At 33.7% G+C, this 23,227-nt stretch overlaps 1 protein-coding gene across 15 annotated transcripts in view; it reads left to right on the top strand.

Annotated features, from left to right (window-relative positions):
* The window catches only part of LOC120356820 (dipeptidyl aminopeptidase-like protein 6), a 528,524-nt gene that overhangs the window by 298,071 nt on the left and 207,226 nt on the right, over positions 1–23,227 (top strand). For all 15 annotated transcript variants that reach the window (XM_039447189.1, XM_039447190.1, XM_039447202.1 and 12 more), the window contains one exon: positions 2,033–2,252. In XM_039447189.1, coding sequence (XP_039303123.1) covers positions 2,033–2,252 — 220 coding nt within the window. The remainder of the gene's footprint in view (positions 1–2,032; positions 2,253–23,227) is intronic.

Below are 23,227 nucleotides of genomic sequence, written 5' to 3'. Positions count from 1 at the left end.
TGTTTATAATAAATTTGGTTTACACAAGTAAAATGTTGTGTATTGCCAATTATAATGTGTACCAAATTTTGATTGCAATTAAAAAAATAATTTTGTTGTTGTGATATCGATTAGTTTGCGGTCATTCTCTTTAGAGCTGCCGATATCTATTTTCGTCATCGACGGGCCCGAGATAGATGAAGTTCCGTCGCGACGTCGACGCCTTGGCTCGATAACGTTCGACTGCCCGCGCCGATCACATTTAATTTTGATAAAGAAGATTTATAAGTATAGGATCGCGTACGTTGCTGATTGGTGCCGCCGTTTCGCCGACGATGGCGGCTTTTATTTTTCCAGAAATACGAAATCCAATTCTCGATAAGACCGGCTTACGTAGAAACTGCCCCACCTCCTCTTTTTCATTCTTTCCCAGTCTATTCCTCATATTGCGATCGCGGCAACGCTATATCTCTCACCAGCTGCGCTCGAGAATGTTCATTTCAGAAAGAAGCGGGATGGCGGCTTTTCTTCAAATGTACGGAATTCTAATCGGCAGTATATTTGGAACTTAACGCGGATCGTTTACGCGATTATGAGATGCGAAATTACGTCATTCTTACATGAGGGCTGAATCTGGTTTGGAAAATTTGACGAGAATCGAATTCTTGCGAAATGACTAAATTTTTTGTCGTCTTTAATTTTTTTGTAGAATTAATTTTTAAAGTATAATAGGAAAAGTTATCTTATTGATCCAAATTGATATCTCGCGTTATTTAAAATGATTTAAAAAAGTTTCTAAAATTTCATGAACGTACTTTCAAAATTTTAGGACATACGTTTGTACTTTAAAAAAAAAATTAAATGTATAATTTTTAATTAACTTCGAAATTTTGAGAAATTTCCACGAATAGAAAGCGATCGAACACGGAATACTTATGTGTGAGAATGGGCTACTCGTATAAGATTAAAATTATCGTTTTACAATTCTAGGATTAGCACAGAGTCCATCATGCAGATTTTATGCTTTCGAAGAGGAAAAAAAAGTTTTATCGAGTTGGATATGATGGGACGTATAGAAAAAGCAGAATAAATGACAACGCGTTTTATTTGTGCACACGGCTCCGGATTGTATTTATGTACAAACTGGAACTTACATGAATGAACTTGACTGATATCAATATTGAGATATTTTAATTATTTCGATTACACACGGCTGTTGGCAAGTGCACAGTTGCAGGAATATTTCGATGATATTATAAAACTTTTCCAGAATGCACTTCATTCCCCAGTGATACAGCATACATGCAACATTTTAATTAAAATGTTGGACAAACAAATGTTGATATAAATCAAACAACCCGACGTAGTCGGTAACTGGAGTGAAATACATTCGAACATTTTCCACGTTTGCTTGTACACAATGGCCGTGAATATAATAGTTAATAAATATATATAATAAATTTATTTAATTGATAAATCTAAATATTCGCAATACAAATTTTAATTCTCTAAATAATTATAATTGCATTTTTAATTTGTACCTCGATGCCAATTACGTGAGCACACATATATTTTTTAGCATCACGCAACTATTGCAAAATTTCATTTAGTTCATTTTACAGACACGAATTTTAACAGCTTTTTATGAATTTTTGCTATTAAAGTAAAGATACTATTGTAAACATTATCCAACGAATATCAACTAATACTCTTAACTAATCTCTTTGCTGTCCACCTAACAACTACTAGACTTTGTGTGTGCTACGTGGAAAAAACAATTTTGCTGAAATACAAATTTAAAATTTAAACAAGGAAAGAATCAAATAAAAGTTAATGAGAATACAGCGCGGGACAACATTATTTATTGTACAAATCTGAAAATAATTACATTCCACAAGCTTATAATCGATGGCCCAAAATTATTTTCTGATTTGTATCTATCTAAATTTTTACGTGCTGCAATAAAATTGGTTTTTCCGCTTACAGCAAACTAGTTACTTTCTCCATCCCGATATTGTTGATATACGTTCAGCACTCATAATAATGTTCGCAGGATCTCATGACGAAGAACAAGCAGCGATACCGATGGCGTTTGCTGGCCTGCGGCATCGTGGTTATAATCGTGCTGGCTCTGGTGATCGCGGCGGCGATCCTTCTGACCGGTAGCCCCGATTCCACCGCGTCCAGAACGAACGGTGCACCCGGCATTTCCCTGGAGGAATGGCTCTCCGGTTCGTTATCCCCCAAGAGCTTCAACGGCACGTGGATCAGCGGTAAGTACACTGCGCGCTCTGTTCGCCCGCGTGGCGTAAATCCTTCTCGGTTCCGCGTGCATCCCGAGTAGAAAAACCGCTTAGAAAAGAGAGGAAAGCGAGAATAAAGCTGCCCGTCAATTTTATTTCCTGCGAATCCGATTTTCAAAATGAGATCCGCCCCTTTGACACGTTCCAAGCCTAATTACGCGCTACTTATTCAAATGGACTTGAAGCGCGACTAACGCGCGTGACTTAATACACTTTGGACACTGCGAATACGTAGAGGAGCTTTATTTAATGGACTAGTAGGCGAATTCATTTCCCACGTGAAACAAAGTTTACGTTGCAAAAGTGTAAATTAAATGTCAAATTGCGAAATAACATTGTATAAATAAAGGCACACACATTGCTGCCTGCTTTTTAAACTACAGAAGGGATATGCATTAGTTTTTACGGATTATTTGAATCGCGCGCAAATGCTTTTAATGCCACGCATGAAATAGACGATTTTAGCACTATGGGTAAATATTTCCGCGATTGATTCTCCATTCTCTTAAAAAAAAAAAAAAAAGATTTGCGGAAGACTTTAGTTTATATTATTTAATTGTACGTTTTGTGGCCTAAATTTTTGGAAAAATTCGAACGCAGCTCGTTTATTCGCTTTTCAGCAATAGTAACGATTTCTAATCATTAATGGATATAACAGTTTTACGGCGTAAAAACGCCGTTCAAATGAGATACGAACGACGTTAAAACTCGTTTACCGATACGTTAATGTCGGTCATTGTTCGCGTTCATGCCGCGCAAATCTTTCTCCGGGCGCCGCCCGTCCGGTAGGACGTTTTTTGCGCGCGCTTGGTTTCGACATGCGTGCAATTTTCCGGTTTTGCCCGGTGCGATAAAATTATCATATATCATAAATCTCGCGTGAGACAAAAGTCGCCCCGGTCTTTCCGCGGCAGCGGTACGTCAAATTATATCACGTCAAAATTATATTACGGACGTATGTCAGGTCGTCGCGGATTTTCTCCTCCCCCGCCCTCCCTGCGCTCGCATCATCCCCCTTCGCGCTCGGCGAGTCGTATTATGTAACATCAAAAGAGGATAATAAATGATTCACGCGACGCGTGGACGCGTAAAAGCGGATACATCGCGCGTCGACGAATATTTATATCGCTTCTTTTTATTCGCGCGCGTGAATGACGCGCGACCGCCGAGGCATGAAGTTCAAACTAATTTTATATTTGAGGCGGCTGCTGGCCATTCTACTTCATTCGCGGATCCATTTGTCTTTGTTACGGCACGACCGCCGACATCGCTGTCGGCCTATAAATCCTTTCGTCAGGTCGGGAACAAAAGACGGGTTTTAATGGATTTACGCGCGCGGCCAGTATCTTCCCACTATCGTTTAATTCTTTTTTTCTGCCCGAAAACGTCACGGACCTCCCCCGCGGGTGTCGCGTTAACAGCCCTCTTCGCGGACGCGCAGAGTAATTCCGACCGGCATGAAAATCCGGTGTGGATTTTCCAGCAGCGGAGATCGAAATTAAACGCTCGAAAATTGTCGCGCACACGCGTTTTTACTTGAGCTCACGTCGACGCTGCAAAACTACCCGTGAATATTAGGTCGTCCATTAAAGGATACCCGTTCTTCCTCATTTTTCTTGGTGTATATTAGGCTTTTATGGCTTTCAGAACCCATAGATTCATTAGGACCCACGGAGTTTCATTAAAGGAAATAATGCGATTCGGTTGAAATTATGTATATTTCTTGCTTAGACCCCTGATATTGCTGCGGCAATTTTTTTTCCACCTTTAATAGTTATACGCAATCATATACCCATGAAACTCCGTTAATTGAACGGGTTTTTTTTTAATAAAGTAGGATGTGTTTAAAAAATAATTTTGATATCATAATACTTTAAAACGCGAATTTCGTTAATTACATTTTATGTGAAACATTTGTTGAACAGTAATGCTCTGAATAAGCTGAAGAAATCTAACACATCTGCGGATATCCCGTTGCTTTTATTCGTCTAATATTTCTTCTGCGCATTGCACTGTATATCATACTTTCTTTTTGAAACTTTTTATTTTTTACTTTGTTTAACTTTGCTTCAGACTAAAGTGTTGTTCAAATTTAACTTTATTTACCGCATACACGAGAGAAATACACGAGACTCTTTTATTATTCTATTTTATTATATATATAACGATTATTCCGTAACGAGAACCAAATAATTGTCGAACGTTTTAATCGTATCTTTTCACAAGATATGCAAAAGATTTAAAATTTATATTTATTTTCTAAATCTGTTCATGACAACATTTAAACAATTTTCGACACGTGCTACTTTGTATGAATTGTTTGATTTTTTTCTTTTAATTATCTTATAAATGCTACACGTTCGTAATTAGAAATAACGCGTGACAATCGCGAATGTGGGTGAATAGTCCGGTGCTGCTGCATACTAACGGCTGTTGCATTCAAATCGACATGAAAGCATATTACGTAAACCCTTCGTCAATGAAATATTTGGCACAAGTCGTCATATTATTCGGTGAAATTTGGGCAACACGATTGGTTAAAGCCTATACATTACGGTAAAATTTCTACATAACGGTTTTTAATGTATCATTATTCAATGACGCATTTAGCCGAATTCGCAATAAGCTACAGAATTATCTTGCTAACTTAATGCCAACAAAATTAGGAAATATGTGTTTCTACATCTCATATGATTCCGGTTAATATGTATCGTACAACAGTGCGATCTAGTTTCAATTTCAAGTATTCCCGTGGTTATATTACAGATATAGAATTGCTCCGCTCTGCGGTTCGAAGGAACCGCCGCAAGAATTGCTGATACTGCAGCACTGCAAATTGTCTGTTTTGATGTCGCGTTGAGGCTGCCGTATGTTCCTCCTGTTGTCTTCAGTATATGGCTACTTTGGACGGCATATTGCATATGTCGCCGCAATGTACTGAAAACAACATTAGGAACATACAGTCGGAAAACATGTCGAACATCCTGTCTTCAGAATCCTTTCGTGAAAATTGTTGAACTCATATTCTAGTTGTAATAATGATACTGTAAAATTTTATATAGTAAATTATAACTAATTAAATTATGTCAATAACCATTTTAATTACATTAATTAAATTGTATTAATTATTTAATTAAATTATATATTCTGTAATATTATACCTTTAATATTATGAACAAAAATTACTTTGTTCCATTAAAAAAAAATGTACATATAGAAGAGAATTGTTAAATGACTACTCTGGTCGTTTAAATTGTATCATCAATATTTTATATTTTTTATTTAATATCAATAATATAGTGACAAAAATATGAAATAAATGAGAAATTAGTAATGTTGATACAATAATTTAACAAATTTTATTTTTTGTTAATATTTAAGAAATCATGTATAACTTGATAACTTTTGATGAATTTATTTAATCGATAATAACATTTTCGTGCAATTTTATACAAGTTTTATATTTTTGTAAAAGAATATTTATTGTAAAATATTTTACATTTATTGTATATTTAATTGGAAATATTACATATTTCCTGTTACTATAAAGGTTAATTGATATTTTTATAAAACTTGTGAAGTTTCCTAAATTGTATTAGCACAAATTTCATTACAATAAATGATTTTAATATAAAACTAAAATATTTAATTGATACAAATAAAAATCTGTCAACTGTAAAAATGGATTTAATCCAGTTTTATTTTGACGTCCTTACTTTTTTATTATTATTTTTTTCTTTATTAATTATTAAATATTTGATCTTTTTTTTTTCGATAAATTATTAATAAAGCTAGTATTAATTAATAATTTCTTATATTTTTAATTATTTTTTATTTTATAAATTCGGTACTTTTAAAAATGATACGATTTAAAAGACCACTTGGTATGATTTAGGTGATCAGTTACTTAAATTGTATCTCTTGCATGTTGCTAAAAGGTTTAGAAGCTTAATTTGTTGTTTGTGAAAGGTTAAATCGATAGAATACCAAAATTTTACCAGGAGAGATACTTTATAAATATTTCATCTGAAAAGTGAAACATTGTATAGAACTTGCGAAATATGTTTGCAACATTTCTGAGACAATTTTGTAACATTAAACTGTCCTTAATTTTTGCATTTGTAATCTTGTAGAAAAATTGTTGAAAGTTTACTGACAAAATCTGCAATCTTTCTAAAAAATGTTAGCTGTAATTTTCCCAATCTAATACGTTTAAATCTCACTTTTAAAATATGCAATGATACAAAAAGAATGCATTATATATACATAACACCAACAAGATGAAAATGACATAAAAATAAATTGTGATTGATCAAGAAATGACTTTAATAATTATTTTGTAACTACTTTTTGTTCTGCTTAGATAGATTTTCAAATTTACTGTGTGTGATAGATTTTAGAAGTATAATATTCTGTTGCAACATTTCACATGACGGTTTGCAGAATCATCGCAGAATTGTTCCATAAAATGGAAGTTCGAAATCTTTCTGAAAACTTTCCGTAGCATTCAACACTAAAACATTATAATAGATGACCCGCAACATCAAGTTACAATCTCCCATCTTCATTTACGTATAAATCAAATCGGAGATACAATAAAAAAAAAAATAACCGGTTCATATTCATCAATTCTCCCTTGTACGCCTTAATTTAAATGTAGACAGTGTAAATGACTGGGCAAGTTAGTAACAATAGATCTACTGTCGTATCTAAATGGAGATCAGTGTTTCGCCGCACTCTCAGCAATTCTCATAACGATGATATACTTCCGCGCATTCGTAGTGATTACCGCGAGCAGCGAAATATATTTTCACCGATACACACGCCGCGTCGATCAGTATAATTATGACGTCTCGGCGAACACGTGAAAATGATGCTTGATGTAGAGGCAGTTCCGTAATCCGTTTCTTTCTTTCTTCTATGGCGCGCGGCAATGGGGCGCCTCTTAAAAATTAACGAGGTCAAGTCCATTCGGACCGAGACGAAGAATCGGAAAAACACGCGTACAGTAAAGTGTATTAATGGCGTCTTCCGGTAATCTCTTTGCCATCTACAGCTCTGCACTCTCCTTTCTGTCGCATTACTCTCCGCATTCTTTTTTCTCAACGTCCACAGTTTTTTTTTTATAAATAGAATTGAAAACGTATATAACAATCAGTCTAATATGTCTAATATGTTTAATAAATGTAAATAACAAAGTTGTGCGATATTGCCTGAATTTGACGGGCTGCTGCGCTATTTTTTGCGTGGCTGAAATACTTTATGGTTTATCTGTCGAGTTGTTCGGCATATATGTATGAACAAGCGCACAATTTATATCGAAATTTAAATTTTTGGGATTGAGAATTTTCTGACGGCGAGCGTAATATGAAACTGTTATTTTTCACAATATTTGGAACAAAATGTTTCGTCGCGTTTGTTATTATCTTGCCGTGATAAAACACGAAATTGATAAAAATTTACACTAACGTCAAAGTGCTGGTTCATGTTACGGCGGGCAAAGCGTATAATAAAATTGTATGTGATAGATGCGTTTTTTTCACAAAGACAAAACGCTTTGTATTATTCGTATCCATATTCAACTAAAAAGTAACTGAAATACAGATAATACGTTTTCCACGCGGCTGCATTGTTGTGTTAAGAGAAATAGTGGAATTACAGTAAATATAAATTTTTAGTCTCCAATCACTTTTCAATTAATTGAAGAATAATTTGTTATTGTCTCTCTGTTTGTTATTTCTTTTAAAAAGTTTTTTATTTTTAATCTCTTCTCAAAAGTTCTCTCAGCATCTTTATTAGGAAAATATAAATTCTAAATTGATCATAAATCTTTGTAAGTAGTTTAGTTTTTTTATTTTTTGGGACATTCTCTGTAAATGACAAATATTCGAAGCGATGACGTCAAATCAGAATCGAAAACCAGAATTAAAAAGAGCAGCGTTCATTGTTAGCTGTCCGGTTGGCGGTTTGCGGACGGAAGAAAATGAGAAAAGCGTACTCTATGGTGCTAATCATGGTGGTTGATGAGAGTTTCACGCCACGCAGAACCGCACCATCTACTCCACATCAAATTGGGGTAACTCAGGGGTGCGGTTAGTTACCATATGCGTTCAACCATAAACCCGCCCCCGATTTTAGACCTAGCAACGGTGAATGCCCGGATTAAGTCAGCACTTTTTTTGGATCATACGTGTGTAATTTTCTGCTGATATTCCAACGTTTTTGTGAAACACATTGTGCAAAAAACGGCGCGAAAAATAATTAAAAATTGTAATCTTAGCTTATTTTCAGTGATAATTGTTATAAGGCTAAATTATGAGATTCTTCTTGAAGAAGAGGAAATTAATACCTACCATAATTAATGTATATCAAATTTAATTAACATACTACATTCAAATTGTAGAATTTCTTACATAGAAAAAAATGTGCGCGCGCACCTTTGTTAAAATAGATTTTTTAAATGTGTCACATTTCTTCTTTTTCTTGATATGAATTTTTAGATAATCACTAAATTGATAACAATAATTATGGCAAATTTTATAATTTTATTTAATATTAGATTTACGCGCGATCAAAAGATGATTTAATTAACTAATTATGAAGTATGCACATATGTGTCGACCAACGATGTTAATTAGGTGCTGCATAAGTTTTATTAGCCAATATTAATTAATTTGATCATGATTTATTAAATGTAATTAGTACATTTCAACATTTTATCAGTTAACCTCAAACTCAATTAAAATATGCTTGATTTATATAAAAATAAGATATGAAATTTTACTATATTAGAATTAATATTTCTTTACCACCTAATATTTATACTTTTAAATTTTTTTCGCCAAAATTTTTTGTTTCTCCTTTTTTATTTATTAGAAATTTTCAAATAGGCTTTATTTTATCAATCGTTTCACTTACTCTACACAATATATTTAATCGCCAATCTAAACTATAGCTTCGATTGAGCTACGAATTACTTCACTGCATATGCGCATTTTAATTAAATTTAAAGCGATATGGCTAGCATCACAAGTAACAAATACTCAGTTATTTAATTTTAATTACAATTGTTAACAAGTATACGGTCGCAATAATCGATGATTATCCATGTTTGCTTGCCATGATGGGGCATTAAATTAAATCCATACTCTGAAATGAATTACGTGTATGTTAAAATAATCTCTTTGCAATTTGCGCGTATATCACATTACGACATCCACCACTAGTTACCGAACACGAGAATAATATATAATGCCAGTTATGCAATTCTCATTGCGATTGTAGTAAGGTTTTATAACTACAGCTAAATTGGAATCTTGTAACTACGGTGTAGGACACTCTGGAAATTATGCAAATATACATCGCATATATGCAATGTATCTACTCACGTGATAGGAATTTATATCAAATTACTTAAAAATAAACGGCGTTGTTACAATCGCGTCGCTCGACGATCATATCGAGAAATTTTTCCAATCACTTCGTGTGCAAAGCAATCTTTTAAATTTATAATAACACATTTACAAGCTTAGTTTTCTTTTTTTCTTTTTTTATTAATTGTATTAATTTCATATGAATTTTTTTATAATATTAACAGAGATTGTTAAGTTTAAATTTTATGTAATTTAAAAAATAAAAAAATATTAAATAAATGTATATTTGAAAATAATTAAATTCGAAAATTTCTTGTCTGAACCAACGTCGTTGTTTTACTATTAATATATTCTTCATTTATTTCTGTTGATGTGCAATGTGTATTAATTGTTAAATGTCGTGTTGCATTGGTAGAATTTCTAAAAGATGCAACAATATTTATAATAATATAACACGATAATGATATTTAGCGATTGACACACACTTAACGGGAATGGATGGAAGATTTAAGGATCTTTATCAAAGTATGTACTGAGGAAGATCCGAATTAGAGTTGCACATTTAATTTATATGTATGAAGTAATTATATTTAATATACATTTAATAATTCATGCAGAAATGACGTTGACTCAGCCAATTTTTGAATTTATTAAAATAAAAAAATATTTTAATTATAGAAAAAAAAAGATTAACGATGTTTCTTAACCGTGCTTCTATTGGAAATCAGGATAATCAATTTCCAAACGTATCAATTTTGCGAACAGTAAGAACAATTAAATTCTAGCATGATAAATTAACGAAGATGTGGGTAGAAATATGAAGGTATTTTATCGGGTTTCACAGAAATAACGGTTGGCGTCATTTGATCGATAACTCATTGCATTACCCGGATATCTGAATCACCCCCATTAAAGTTATATATCACAAATATGTGGATTATTATTATTAAATTTCCATTTTGTATTTTGATAAAAATTAATTCGGTTTTCTTTAAAAACCATAATTATTCGTTCCGATGTCGTTGTTGCGCTTCAAATTTTTACACTGCATTTTTGCATTTTTGATTATTTCGCAACCTTCGTATTAAATTACATTACAATTTCTTTGTTGTTTCTTTATTCAGCATTATTAATTTTTTTCTAATTAATAAAGAATAAAGAATAAGAAATTCAATGTTTCAATATTAACTTCTATTTTTTATACAAATATGAATTGTAATTTATTACAAAATAATTCATGTTAAACAATTTTTATTAATATCATGTTTCTGTTAGATATATGTAATTTAAATAAATTCGTTTCTAATATCTGAATTTAATGTCTAAAAAGTTATATAATTATACAATTGTACATAATTTATACATATTAATTTTGTTTTAAACGGTATTGAAAAATTATTTTTGTTTACATATGTTTATGCAATTTTATAATAATGTTTGAAAAGAAAAAGACAGATACTGAATTATCAAAGTAACCGTTGAATAATTCTCGAGAAACAAGGCGGATAAAATGTTGGATTTTATCCTGACATTTCCGGTATTATGGGAGACAGGGCGTAAACGCGTTACACCCGAAGGGGAGATTTTCGCTTAAAAGTTTTCGCTAAAGTGGCTGGTCGAAAGGTTTCGCCACCTGTCTTGCTGCAGTTGGAGCAAACAAACATCTGCTTGACGCACAATTCTGTGGGATATGTATACGACTTTGGCATAAGATATTCACGTTTAATCTGCACGAACGAACACCGAAGGTTGTAAAAGAGGCTTGCGTTTTTTTCCAGCTTACAGATTACCTGAGAAGAGGTCTCTTTGACATTGTGTATGACAAAATTTTTTTTATTTTATATATAAAATTGTGAAACACTTCTCGCGTGTGCTTGCGTTGAAATTGAACGAGTGGGCACGTGAAATATAGATAAAGTGAGCATTTCACGCTACACACGTCGCATTTTTTGTCAAATTGTAGTGATAAAAAGTGGAAACGGTATTTATTGGAGCGTGTCGCGTGAGATTAACGATTAAAGTGGACCCGTCAAGATTCCATGTAAATATTACATTCCGTTGTAATTGATATGCATCATTTTTTATTATTTCATATTTTGAATTATTTTTATGATGTAACACGTACATCGTATCACATTTCTTCCTCCAAAAGAAGAAGCTGCAAAAATGTATTTCTCTGGTTTTGACGAAGAGCACTGTTTAATTTCTGTTTTAAATGCAAGTCTTGACTGCCAAGTATCTATCAACAGGGAAAACTTTACGATGAACTAAATTAACAGCATTACTTTTCGTACTTACAGTTAATTGCAAATATTTAACGAAAGTACATTATCGATTATTCGAAATTGCAAGAAACAGATCTAAAATGATTGAAATTTATTGGTTATCGTACGCGAGATAACAAAGATGTGAGAAACGTATTCAAAGTTATAAATTGTTAAACCGCCTAACTCTTCCGAACGACATGACTAGTACGTGACGGTAAGAGATCATCACACCTAGTAGTGGAAACACGTGACTTGCATACCTAATACTACACCTTTACTTACTTGCCACTTGAGTTTCCGAACTGTGACTGTATATGCATAATCTATCTGGATTCTCGTGAATATAGAACCGAATACATGATGAAATCCAGGGAATAAAACATGAACTTTAGCAGGAAAGATTTAAACGAGCAAAGTTACTAAATGCTTAGACATGTGCCATACCCTCGCGATAGAATATTGATCACGAATGGAATACAGGAATTTGTGAAATACTTGATCATTGATTGATATTTGCCGTCCTTTTACCGCAAATAAATTAAACCTTCAATTTTTGTCAATATTTGCATTTTTTAAGAATTAAAAGCGGAAAAATCTATGAGAACTATATAAATATATAGATGTAATTTGATATACAATATATATAATTTTACAATTTTCAATACTTTATAAGAATATATTGCAAACGTTATATGTTCCGGAGGACTAGAAATTAAAAAAAGCTTTTTTAGAAATTAAACGTAGAAGTAGATGGAAGTAAAATTTATTTTGAAAATTTCTGACGAAATGGGGAAATGTAATTTCAACTACAATGAAGAGTTATTTATACCTTCGTATTTTTTAATTGAATTGAAAACACAAGGTTTCAGTTTACCTAACCATTCTCAGCTGGAAATAATGCACGAGGCACAATGACGGAAATGAGTCGGCACCTCAATGTCGAAGAAAATTGGAGAATACGTTTTGCTCTACGTCGTTTCGCTATAACAATTAACTTCGATAAACATTGAGGAGAATATCGCAAATTAAACGCAACTTGTTGCAAAGTTAACGGGACGTGTATCCCTCAGCGAGTGCGAAAGGGTTAAAATTGTGTTTGGCGTACATAACGTCATGACGTAATTGAGTTTTGCTTTACGTCACATAAGGAAATCATGAGCGGTATCGCGCACAGGCTTTGCTCGCGACAATAGCATCTCTTGCACTTGGACGACAAAGCGACGTTTGCTAATTACTGCCTACGTGAAATTCCCTTAATTGCGAACGGCCATCTTCCTCGGGTCTCGCCTATAAACGGCGATTAAGATGTAGGGCGCACGTGGCGATGATGGATCGGGGAATGTTGCTGGATTGATTGCAGAAAGATGGGCGAAATTTTTGTCAAACATTCGCGACAGTGTCACAGTTTGACGAATGGCACTTCGCGATCATGTGTACGTGAGTGTAAACGATAACGTTCCCACGAATCTTCACATTAAAAAGCATTTGGTCAAAACTAGTCTTTGTTAATATTTTTGTATTAAATTTCAATATATCTGACTATTAATTTAATATAGTGTAATTGTATTGTTTGAAGATTTTATATTAAATTGATATGCAATATTTTTTAATGTTAAAATATAATTTATATATTAATGAATAAATAAAATAAGAATAATGATTTTAAAACGTGCGCGTAAACTCTAAAATAAATAAATAAATAAAATGTACATAGTATAAATATTAATTTTGTTTTGAAGTGATAAATTGTGCAAATTTTTTACCAAATATTTTTGTTACTTTTTACCACATTTATTTTCTGTTAAATTAACAAAAAAATTTGGAACATTTGGGATATATATGTATGTGATATAAATTAAATATGTTTATCACAAATTTTTTATTTATATTCTTTTAAATTTCTTAAGAAGAAATTATTTATATTCTTAATCATTTACTTGGACAAAAAATACACATTTTTTAATACGCATTTTTATATATATTTAATAAACATTTTAAATTGTGCAAGAGAATAAAAAAATTGCAGGTAAATTTTTCTCTTCAGAGAGCATCGAAGTAACAATAAGTAATTATAAAAACGTAGAGTTTGTCCAAGAAAATGAAAGAAAAGGCTGCAAGCTGTTGGTTAAGTTGATCAACCTTTAAAAATTCAAAAGGCCTTCAACTTTCATAAATCACCGAGAAATTTGCTTCTTCGAAACTTCCAAACCTTAAATACAGCCAATCAGCAATTCGAAAACCGCGAGGATCCAAAGAAACGTGCTGGAGTTGACCACTCAATTGGCAAGAGAGGAGCAAGGGGAGAGAATAATTGCCGGGTTTGCTGCCGCGAGCGATGGCCATTATATTAGCGGAGCCCTCTAAAAAGTGCCGTTAATTAAGATACAATACGAAGAAACGAGGGGTGAGTTTCGAAGGTGGTAATTGTTAACCAGGCCAGGTTTTTCTTTTCGCTGTTGCGGAAAGTACGGAGAAAACTTCAGTCGCGTAGTGACTGTACCTTTCACAGAGAGCAAAAGAGCGCGCATAATGGCTGCTGATTAAATCTGTTTCTACCCTCTTCGAGATAAAACTCGCGGATTTAAATGGTCAGCCGTTACCGGACGAAAGTTCCTTCTCCGCGGCGTGCATAAACTGTATGGGAGTGAGGACCGGAAGTAAGTAGAAGTCAAAGAGAAATGCCGTTTGTTTTACGTGACACTAATAGTTCACCGAATTAGAAGCGATTAAAACTCTGAGGAATTGTAAGCGCCGTTTCCGAGTCAAATATTCGGGAATGTTAATTAAATATTAAGAGTCTTACAATTAGTCACAGAAGTGTGCGACGAGCTATTTTCTAATTCAGTGAGCTAAAATTAAAATTGAAATTTTCTTTTTTCCGCGATTGTAGGTCGGCATAAAATGTACTTATAAACAAGAGCAATTGCACGTGTCTGTTACTTATCGATATTAAACTGGAAACTGCATTAATATTGAAATTACGTCCTTTGATATCGCTAACTGCAATTATTGAGCCGCCCTCATGTAAAAGTAATATGAAACAATTATGATCGTGAAGCAATTACATTGTTTTAGATCGATCTTCTAATTTCGATAATTAAATGCTAATTTATTAAAAAATAGAAAATACTCATACATTTTGTAATACACACATTAATTATTGCCTTAATCAAATGCGAGAGGAACTGTAATACATTGTATAATATAAAAAAAATTTTTGACGTGCATATGACCCGTCATATTTCTCCGACAATGTCTGACTATATATATGACCGTGACTACTTGGTACTTCGAAAATATTTTATTACAGGAATTCGCAAGTAAATTTTTTTTAATTTTTCCATTCTGAACGTAAAAATAATTGGACTTAAAAGAATTTAAGTCATTTGAGTTTTAAATCGCTGGGATATTCTCGGTGAAGATATTCCGTGTAGATATCGTATAAAATCATTTCCAAAGATATCTCAGTATTGAGTTTTAGCAGTGAAATAACTGACTTGGTGGCGGAGGGTAATAATCTGAAGAATTTTTGTCGCCGCGTCAGCACAACTTCCGGTTCAGTGAACAAAGTCGCGCGAATTTCGCTCTAGCACGAACACGAAAGCGCTGGTTTGCACGACCTCGCGCCGCAACAGGCAAGGCTCGACCTGCTCTCTTGGAGTCGAGCCATTCTCTCTCTCTCTCTCTCTCTCTCTCTCTCTCTCTCTCGGAAGAAACTTTAACGAGACCCGTTAAAGTGGCGAACAAATCAAAAGTGTCCGCCTCCGACGCAGCCGCGTGTGATGTTAGAGAGTCGCTAGGCGATGCGAAGCCAAAAACAAAACTACGTTCTCGAGAAACAAACTGACAATTTATTTTCGGCAATTGAACACGTATGCCCTTTTTCAAGAAACACTGCTAAATCTCAATTAAAATTTTTGTATCTGCTAAAACCAAGTATAAAAATTGTTGAAATAAAAAATAGCTAGTAAAAGAATTGTAACCGGTTAATTAAATAGGATAAAATTATTCGGCTGATTGAAAAATTAAAAATAAACACGCAGCAGTCTACGTTATATATGCTAGTATCCTAAACACTATTTATCTTTGTATCTTGTAACTAAATATAATTAAAGTACATCAAAGTGATTTAGGTCGGATTCATTAATTAAATTAGGAAACTATCTGATCAGTTTTTTTTATTTACAAATTTTTGCAATGATACTGCTTGATCCAAATATATTTTTATATTTTTTTTTTACAATTATAATTATAATTTATCTCTATAAAATTAGTTATAGATTTTGTGAGTTATTTATGAAAATTTTGGTTATTTATTTTTTAACAGAAAAAAGAATGATTTATAGTTTCGTCGCGCTTTTGCGATATTGCAATGTCTGCCTTGACTGTTACTACTTGAAGTTGTCTCGTCACATAACGAGCTATACTACTTTCATATTAATGAATCTTTTCGACACGCAAATAAATCATTTTTTTTAATGTACATAAATTATCACGAACTCGATCTAATGACATCTTTGATTGTTTTCCTTTCTTTAGTCACTTGGACATTTCGACATTGTTGCAACATTACAAGATTAATTCGAATTCATCATTAACTTAAATCAATGTTTACTTTGCGTTAGTTTGTGAAGCGTGATTCAGTTACAACATCTAGTTAAAACAAGACACGAGGACAAGTACTGTTTAGGATATTGGCGTATACCAGCCTATTATCCAAATTATTGCGCGTTTGCTTAATTTTTTAATTAGCCGATCAATTTTCACAGAATTATAAGTTTTATAATTGTACGACGGGACATCTTTATTATTTCTGAAGAGGTGTCCATTCTTTTCTTCGTAGAAGTTTTCAAATTGTTTTACAAAGTTACTTACGTGACGAGAGAGGAAGTTTTCAGTAAATTATGTAAAATTCTCTACAAACAAAGTAAAAGAGTTGGAATGAGTACTTTTGATAAGGTCTGACAAGTCGGATTGGCGATATTCATTTGCGAAACACGGAATTAGCGGAACGCTATCTTCACATTCAAACGCGTCGCATTCGTTTATCCGATCATACCGCCTTTATTCCAAAATCCTCTATAATTTGCATGTTAACATTAATCGGTGGCTGATGAGAGATCGTACGGGAATAAAGCGCGCGGATCGGTGCATTCGATGAAAGGATCCCGAGTTACGCGAACAGATCATTGGACGGGGATTTACATACCATCTGTCTAAAGCCTATAAGAAGATTCTGTACTCGTAGAACGGAGAATACGAGACCTCCGTAAGGGCTCGGCTAGGTGCTATTTTCTCGCAAATGTATTGTAGAAGGCGTGTTTCAGACGGCGTATCTTTCCGGTCGTTTCGAGCTCGCCATCTTTTCGCGACGATTGCAGCGAAAGTAGACATTCTCGAGGAAATGCATTTTTTCTCGCAGATTGTTATTACAGCTACGCAAAACGAACTCGTTTCGAAAAATGTCATTATACGGTAGAAAACATTTTGTATTTATGTTAAAACTGGTTCTTGTTAAAATTTGTATGTTGAATTTTTTATATGTCCGAGTAGTAATTTGACACAATGCGATTGTTGCTTAAATATTTTGTGTTAAATTGATATTTAATATTTCTGGTTAAAGTAACACTGTGAATAAATGAACGAATACAAATAATGTCATTTTGAAAACGTTTATTCTAAACAATACGAATAAAATGCACATGTCAAAATAAATGTTAATTTTACCGAACAAATATGCTTCTAGACTTTGTTTTCAAATTATATCGAGTTGTTACATTTTTTTGTATTAATTTTTCCATATGAGTTATTTTTATCTTATGTTAATTATTAAATGCAAAAATTTGAGAGACATCCTACAGAAATTTAGTACAAATTTTTCAACTGTATGTATCCATATTGTCCATTAGCAAAGGAATTTTTTTTAGAATATTTTTTTTGAGGTTAGAAAAAATTTAGAAATAACTTTATTGCATATTAAATTATAGTAAACGTATTCATGTAGGTAACACTTGGGAAACAATAATTATCAGGAACATCCACATTGAAAGTATTAATTAGATTTTTTCAGTTTTTGCATTTGTTTATTAAAGATTTTTAAAACGCTGGAATTTTAACTAATGTATCAGTGTGTACCGTTGTTTACGTTATTACTATAAATGGAGAATAATTGGATTATTGTGGCAGTGCGCATGTCCGGATAATATCAGAACGAAATTCCAACAACGTGAAGGGAAGAATTTAGGAATTAAGGATCGGTAAAGGTAACGGATGTAATAGAAATTCGATATGCGAGAGAAACCGCAGGCACGGTAGGTAGAAAGAACGCGCGCAACGTAGAGCGGGCGCGGGAATCGATAAAGTAAATTAAAAGTAATTAAAAGCCAGCCAGTAGTTCGCGCGCGAAAAACAGAGCGGATCATTTTTGTCGCACGTGGGCGCGCGCCTGGTTTGCACGTGTGTATTTCTGTACGCGCCAGAGAGTACTGATAAAAGCTGCGCGCAAAAAAGGGGCATGCAAGGTTCACGACGAATGTTACGCTATTAAACGGACGTGATATTGTTAGCCGCGGGTAAAAGCGCAGCGCTTTTCGTAGCGTTGCATTAATTCGATTGAAATAATTGGCGGATCGTTTTGCGGTCCACTCATTATTACATCGACAGCCGACTGTTTATCACGCTCCGCATAAACCTCCGCGCACATCCGGACAGATTCGGGAATTATTAATTTGTTGCGACGAGAAAACATAATGTCGCGCCCTAGCGAGAGATCGGCATATATTTATATATTAAAATACACCGGTGAATTGCGAGAATGCGAGGTGAAGTTCAATCATGATGTATTATATATTGTTAAATCGATTGCACGCGCGTACATGTACGAGTTGCACGATTTTCGTAGGTGCGTGTAAGTAATTATTAATTGCACAACGCACGACAATCAGTTGGGGTAGAACGCGATGCGTTTATTACCATTGAATCGCACAAATGCAGCTGTTAAATGTATTATTTAATGACGATCAAGTCCCGTTAATGGGTACTTAATACAAATTATCATCGTAAAGTAGTATAATATTACAATATTGATTATCGTATTATTAATATTTAATGATCTCTTCCGTAATGCATTGATACATTTGAAATGTCTGAAAAAGAAATATAGCTTTTTACATGCAAAATGCATTTCATTCTAATGTTAAGAGAAACAATTACTTTTAGTTTTCTTTTTTTAACCAACTGTTGTCTTTACAAAGAATATTTTTTTATAACTGTCTTAAAATGCACTCATCATTTATTTCAAACAAATGATATTTACTTAAAATGAACTTTTCTTGTATAAAAAGAAAAACTTATTGTAAATTATTTAAAATAAGTAAATATTACTTATTTTAAATGTTTCATAAGTTCATCATGCATCAAATTTATTAAAAACATATTCTGAATTATAATAATTTGATACTTTAATTAAGTATACTTTAATTAAAACAAAAATTGTTTATAATTCTGACATTTTGATAAAATTTTATAATACTCGTCGAAAGAGTATACATTCTTTTTTAAACACGCAATAGTGAGTTTTTCTAAAATTTGTCAGGAATATATTTTAAGAGAATTGTTAAGAAAATGTTCTTGGTTAAAGATAAGCGTTGCTAAAAGAAAAAAAAAGTAAGTTATAGCTTTCTTCAACAGTAAAATTGATATTTTTTTGTTGAAGAATGCACATATTGAATTTTTATAATGTATCTTTCAAAAGAGGGTTCTAGAGTTAAAAGCGTGTTTCACTTTTGCAAAACTTTTGTCTTGTCCCCTTTTGAGTTTTACTGAATACTCTTACTGAATAAACGCGTAAATATTTCTTGCAGCAAACGTTAGAAGCGTTATAAAATTAGGACGGAATTGCAGTTGAACTTTTCAAAGTCAAACTCTCAGAGTGCCAGTAACTTTCAGTCAAACGCACACCGAGTTGTTATTAACATGAAAGTAACGGAGCTAAGTACTACACGAACTGATCTTATCTCGCTACTCTTCTCGAATTTAGAGATACGTAGACTTAGAAGGATATAAAAAAAAATTGACTATTTTCAAGACGTAAGACGAGTTTGCGATTTCCAACGGAAAGTACGATTTTAAATGCGGATAGCGGTGGAAAGCAAGTTTCCGCAGAGATTCTCGAATGAATTACCCGCCACAATTTCATTAATTCTAAATTTATTTTCCAACAACTTTATCCCGAAATTCTAAAATGGCGAAGTTGTTCCCGGTGGAATCATCTCAAGGCAAATGTAGATTATGGTATAATACGCTACAAGTAGATTATTTAATAGTGGAAAAGCAAAGTCATGTCGTGCGAGATGCTCATTAATGAGCAACGGTTTTCACTTCAGCCTGCTTTTTCACACTTTTTGGCTTGTCATGCGACAACGCTGAAATACGATTTGAAACTTCACTTCGATATTAGCTCGTCAAACGTATATTTAATATTATTTCAGTGCCCGTGCCTTTTAAGCTAATTTGCGATTCTTTTTATTTATTTTCCGGAAGACTGTATTTTCAATATATATTTCGATACCTCGGTTCTCACTTTTGCGATTGAAAGGGTTTTTTTATTAGTCTGAATGCAAAGGCGCGGACATAAATCAGTGAGAAATAAAATAATCAAGTTATCCGGAAATCAGACACGCGGCAAACAAAGTCAAACAAACGAACAGGAGAGCAAAATGCAATTGTGAAACTTGTTCCGGGATGCATACGGCATCACACCCGGTTACTACTTTAAATGTAAATTCTATATCCATTTCGCTTGAATGAATGCGCGGATCAGCGTATTCTTGGCGTGAAACTCTTGTGAGTAACGGGGAAATGTGTAGCAAATAGAAGCTCCGGGAAGAAAGGACAAAGGCCCGCACATACAAATGTATGTAGAACGGATCCTGCATTCCAGTGTTAAAGTTTCGAAGTATTGATCGATCGGGCAGACATACCAGACTCTCCGAGACTGAATTATACTACTCGCGATCGGAATCTTATCCAAGAGAAATACTTGGAATGCATCATTGTAATAACATCCGCGCGCTGAGCTCGTTTTTAATCACGCGGAGGCGTCTAAATAAAATTAAAAGGGTAATCAGGGAAATCACCGTGGGAAGTTTGCGTTGCGTACAAATTGCTCTAGAGCACGAATTTTTTTCTTTCCTCTTTACTCATAGATTCTTTAAATTTTTTAAAAAGTTGAGAAATGATTTTATCTCGGGCAATTTAATTGTATGCATTTTTTAATAGCTTTTAAATGTTTTATTTTAGCTTACGTGCCATTGCTCACTCCAATCTGCATTATCATTTCACCTTTATTGATTTAAACCTTTATCTGTCAATTATAATTAAAATTGTTACTCGCTAATTTCTCCACACACGTTCACTTTGATTTTAAAATATTTTTATTAAAGAAAAAATCCATTATGTAGGGAGATATATTCACTGTGGCATTTTGAATTTTGCGATTTGCGAGCAGTCTTTTACTTTCAAATACGTATTTATGTAAAAAAAAATCAAGTAGGAATGTGTTAAAGTTTAAAAAAGACCTATTAAGAATCTATTAGCTGCGTATATTGGAACAGGCTATCAAAATTTAAATTAATTAATGTAACAGTTTCGCACTGAGGCACTGAGGCTACTAATGCATTCCGAAATTGTTCTTGTTTGTTCTCCATACTCGGGAGTTAAAAAAACGACCTCGCGGCCATCTCATCTCCTATTTATGGTTTTTCTCCGTACGCTCTTGGCGGAGGGGGGAAGGGAGGGGGGTGAAGAGAAATTCGCGACTATCTAATCTTCTATTTATGCTTTCTACGCTTTGCATATTCGTGCTCGGAGAAGCGCGGCGTTATCAACTCCTGATAGCCACTATGCACACCTAATATCGCGTTCATCGCCAATTTTCACGCGCAACTCGTGTGATTCGCCAAGTATGCCGAAAACAATGGATAGATACTGCGGATGCCGCGCACGAGGGCGGCGGATGGAACTTGTCCATGATTTTCGGTGTTGGTGCACCGTGTTGCTGATTGTGGCACCCGCGGGACGACTCCCCGTGTCATACGCGCGCCTGCGATTCGTCGAGATGACCATAACCGTTGGGGAAAGTACCGTCGTCACGCGCGAAACGAGCGGCGAAGCGGCGTGTGCTACGCGGCCTGGATCATTGTTATCTTTCGGTAACAGGTCCCGTTGGGCGAGTCCAACATATGTCAGCCACTCATTGCTTCGATATTCCTCATCCTCTGGTTTTTTTTTACTACCCATTGCTAGATGGCTATTTCGTATCGCGTTTTTTTCCACGTACGAGCTCGTTTCCTCAAGCATTAAGATTTTCTATAGGATCTTTTTACTGACGTAACAACGGTGTCGCTGCTTATTACGATCGCCGTATTTTACAGAGGATGATATCGATAATTATGAAATATTTTAGAAATTTCAGTTGAAAAAGAAAACTTAAAAAGCATTGTGTTCCTTTTTCTTGAATTGTTTTCTATATTTTGAAGCTCCTTTTTTCTCTGTAAATTTTTTATATAAATTCTATCGTAATATTATATAATTAATTAATTTTAATGTAGCTTTAATCTAATTTGAAATATAACTGCAATTTAAACAGAACGTTTAATGCTCTCGTAAATGCGTATCAAGAGTCCTATCTCAACGTGATGACGATAAACCGAGTATTTCACGAGTGTTATTGTTGTTTTCTTACTTTTACATTTTATCACTAGCACGGTGTGTATCTCACTATCAGTGTATCGCGAATTTCACATGTGGATTTTTCTGGATTTAAGTTTTGGTTCTAGTACTCTCGACCGACACGTCGTTCCGTGCTTTTCCAAGATTATGACAACGGTGGGAAATTTTGACATGTGATAGACAGAGGCTAGCTACGAACTAATCGTAAACTTTCCGAACAAAACTTAGGCCACATCCCGCTATGATCTAACTGAGATTTATTGTTGTTCTGAGAAAAGTTTTCGCATTTAATTCTTCCAGTATATTAATTTAATTTTTCCCGTCCAGAATTATTATTGCAAGTAATAATTCTGGATTATTTTCTTGATTATTTCTTTTAAGAACAAAATCGAATGCAATTGATTTATTTTAATTATTTTTTTTTTTTAGCAGCAATGACGTATATCAAGTAAAATCGACTGCTAAAAATTGAAATGTGCCATCTATCTCTCTGGATAATGAGAGATTAATCTGAATTTTTTTTAATAAGAAATCTCATATTTTATAGTTAATAATATTTAATCTATTTAATATT

The sequence above is a fragment of the Solenopsis invicta genome, chromosome 3 (genome assembly GCF_016802725.1).
Source record: "Solenopsis invicta isolate M01_SB chromosome 3, UNIL_Sinv_3.0, whole genome shotgun sequence".
NCBI classification, from domain to species: domain Eukaryota; kingdom Metazoa; phylum Arthropoda; class Insecta; order Hymenoptera; family Formicidae; genus Solenopsis; species Solenopsis invicta.
This window is presented reverse-complemented; position numbering and strand designations above follow the sequence as displayed.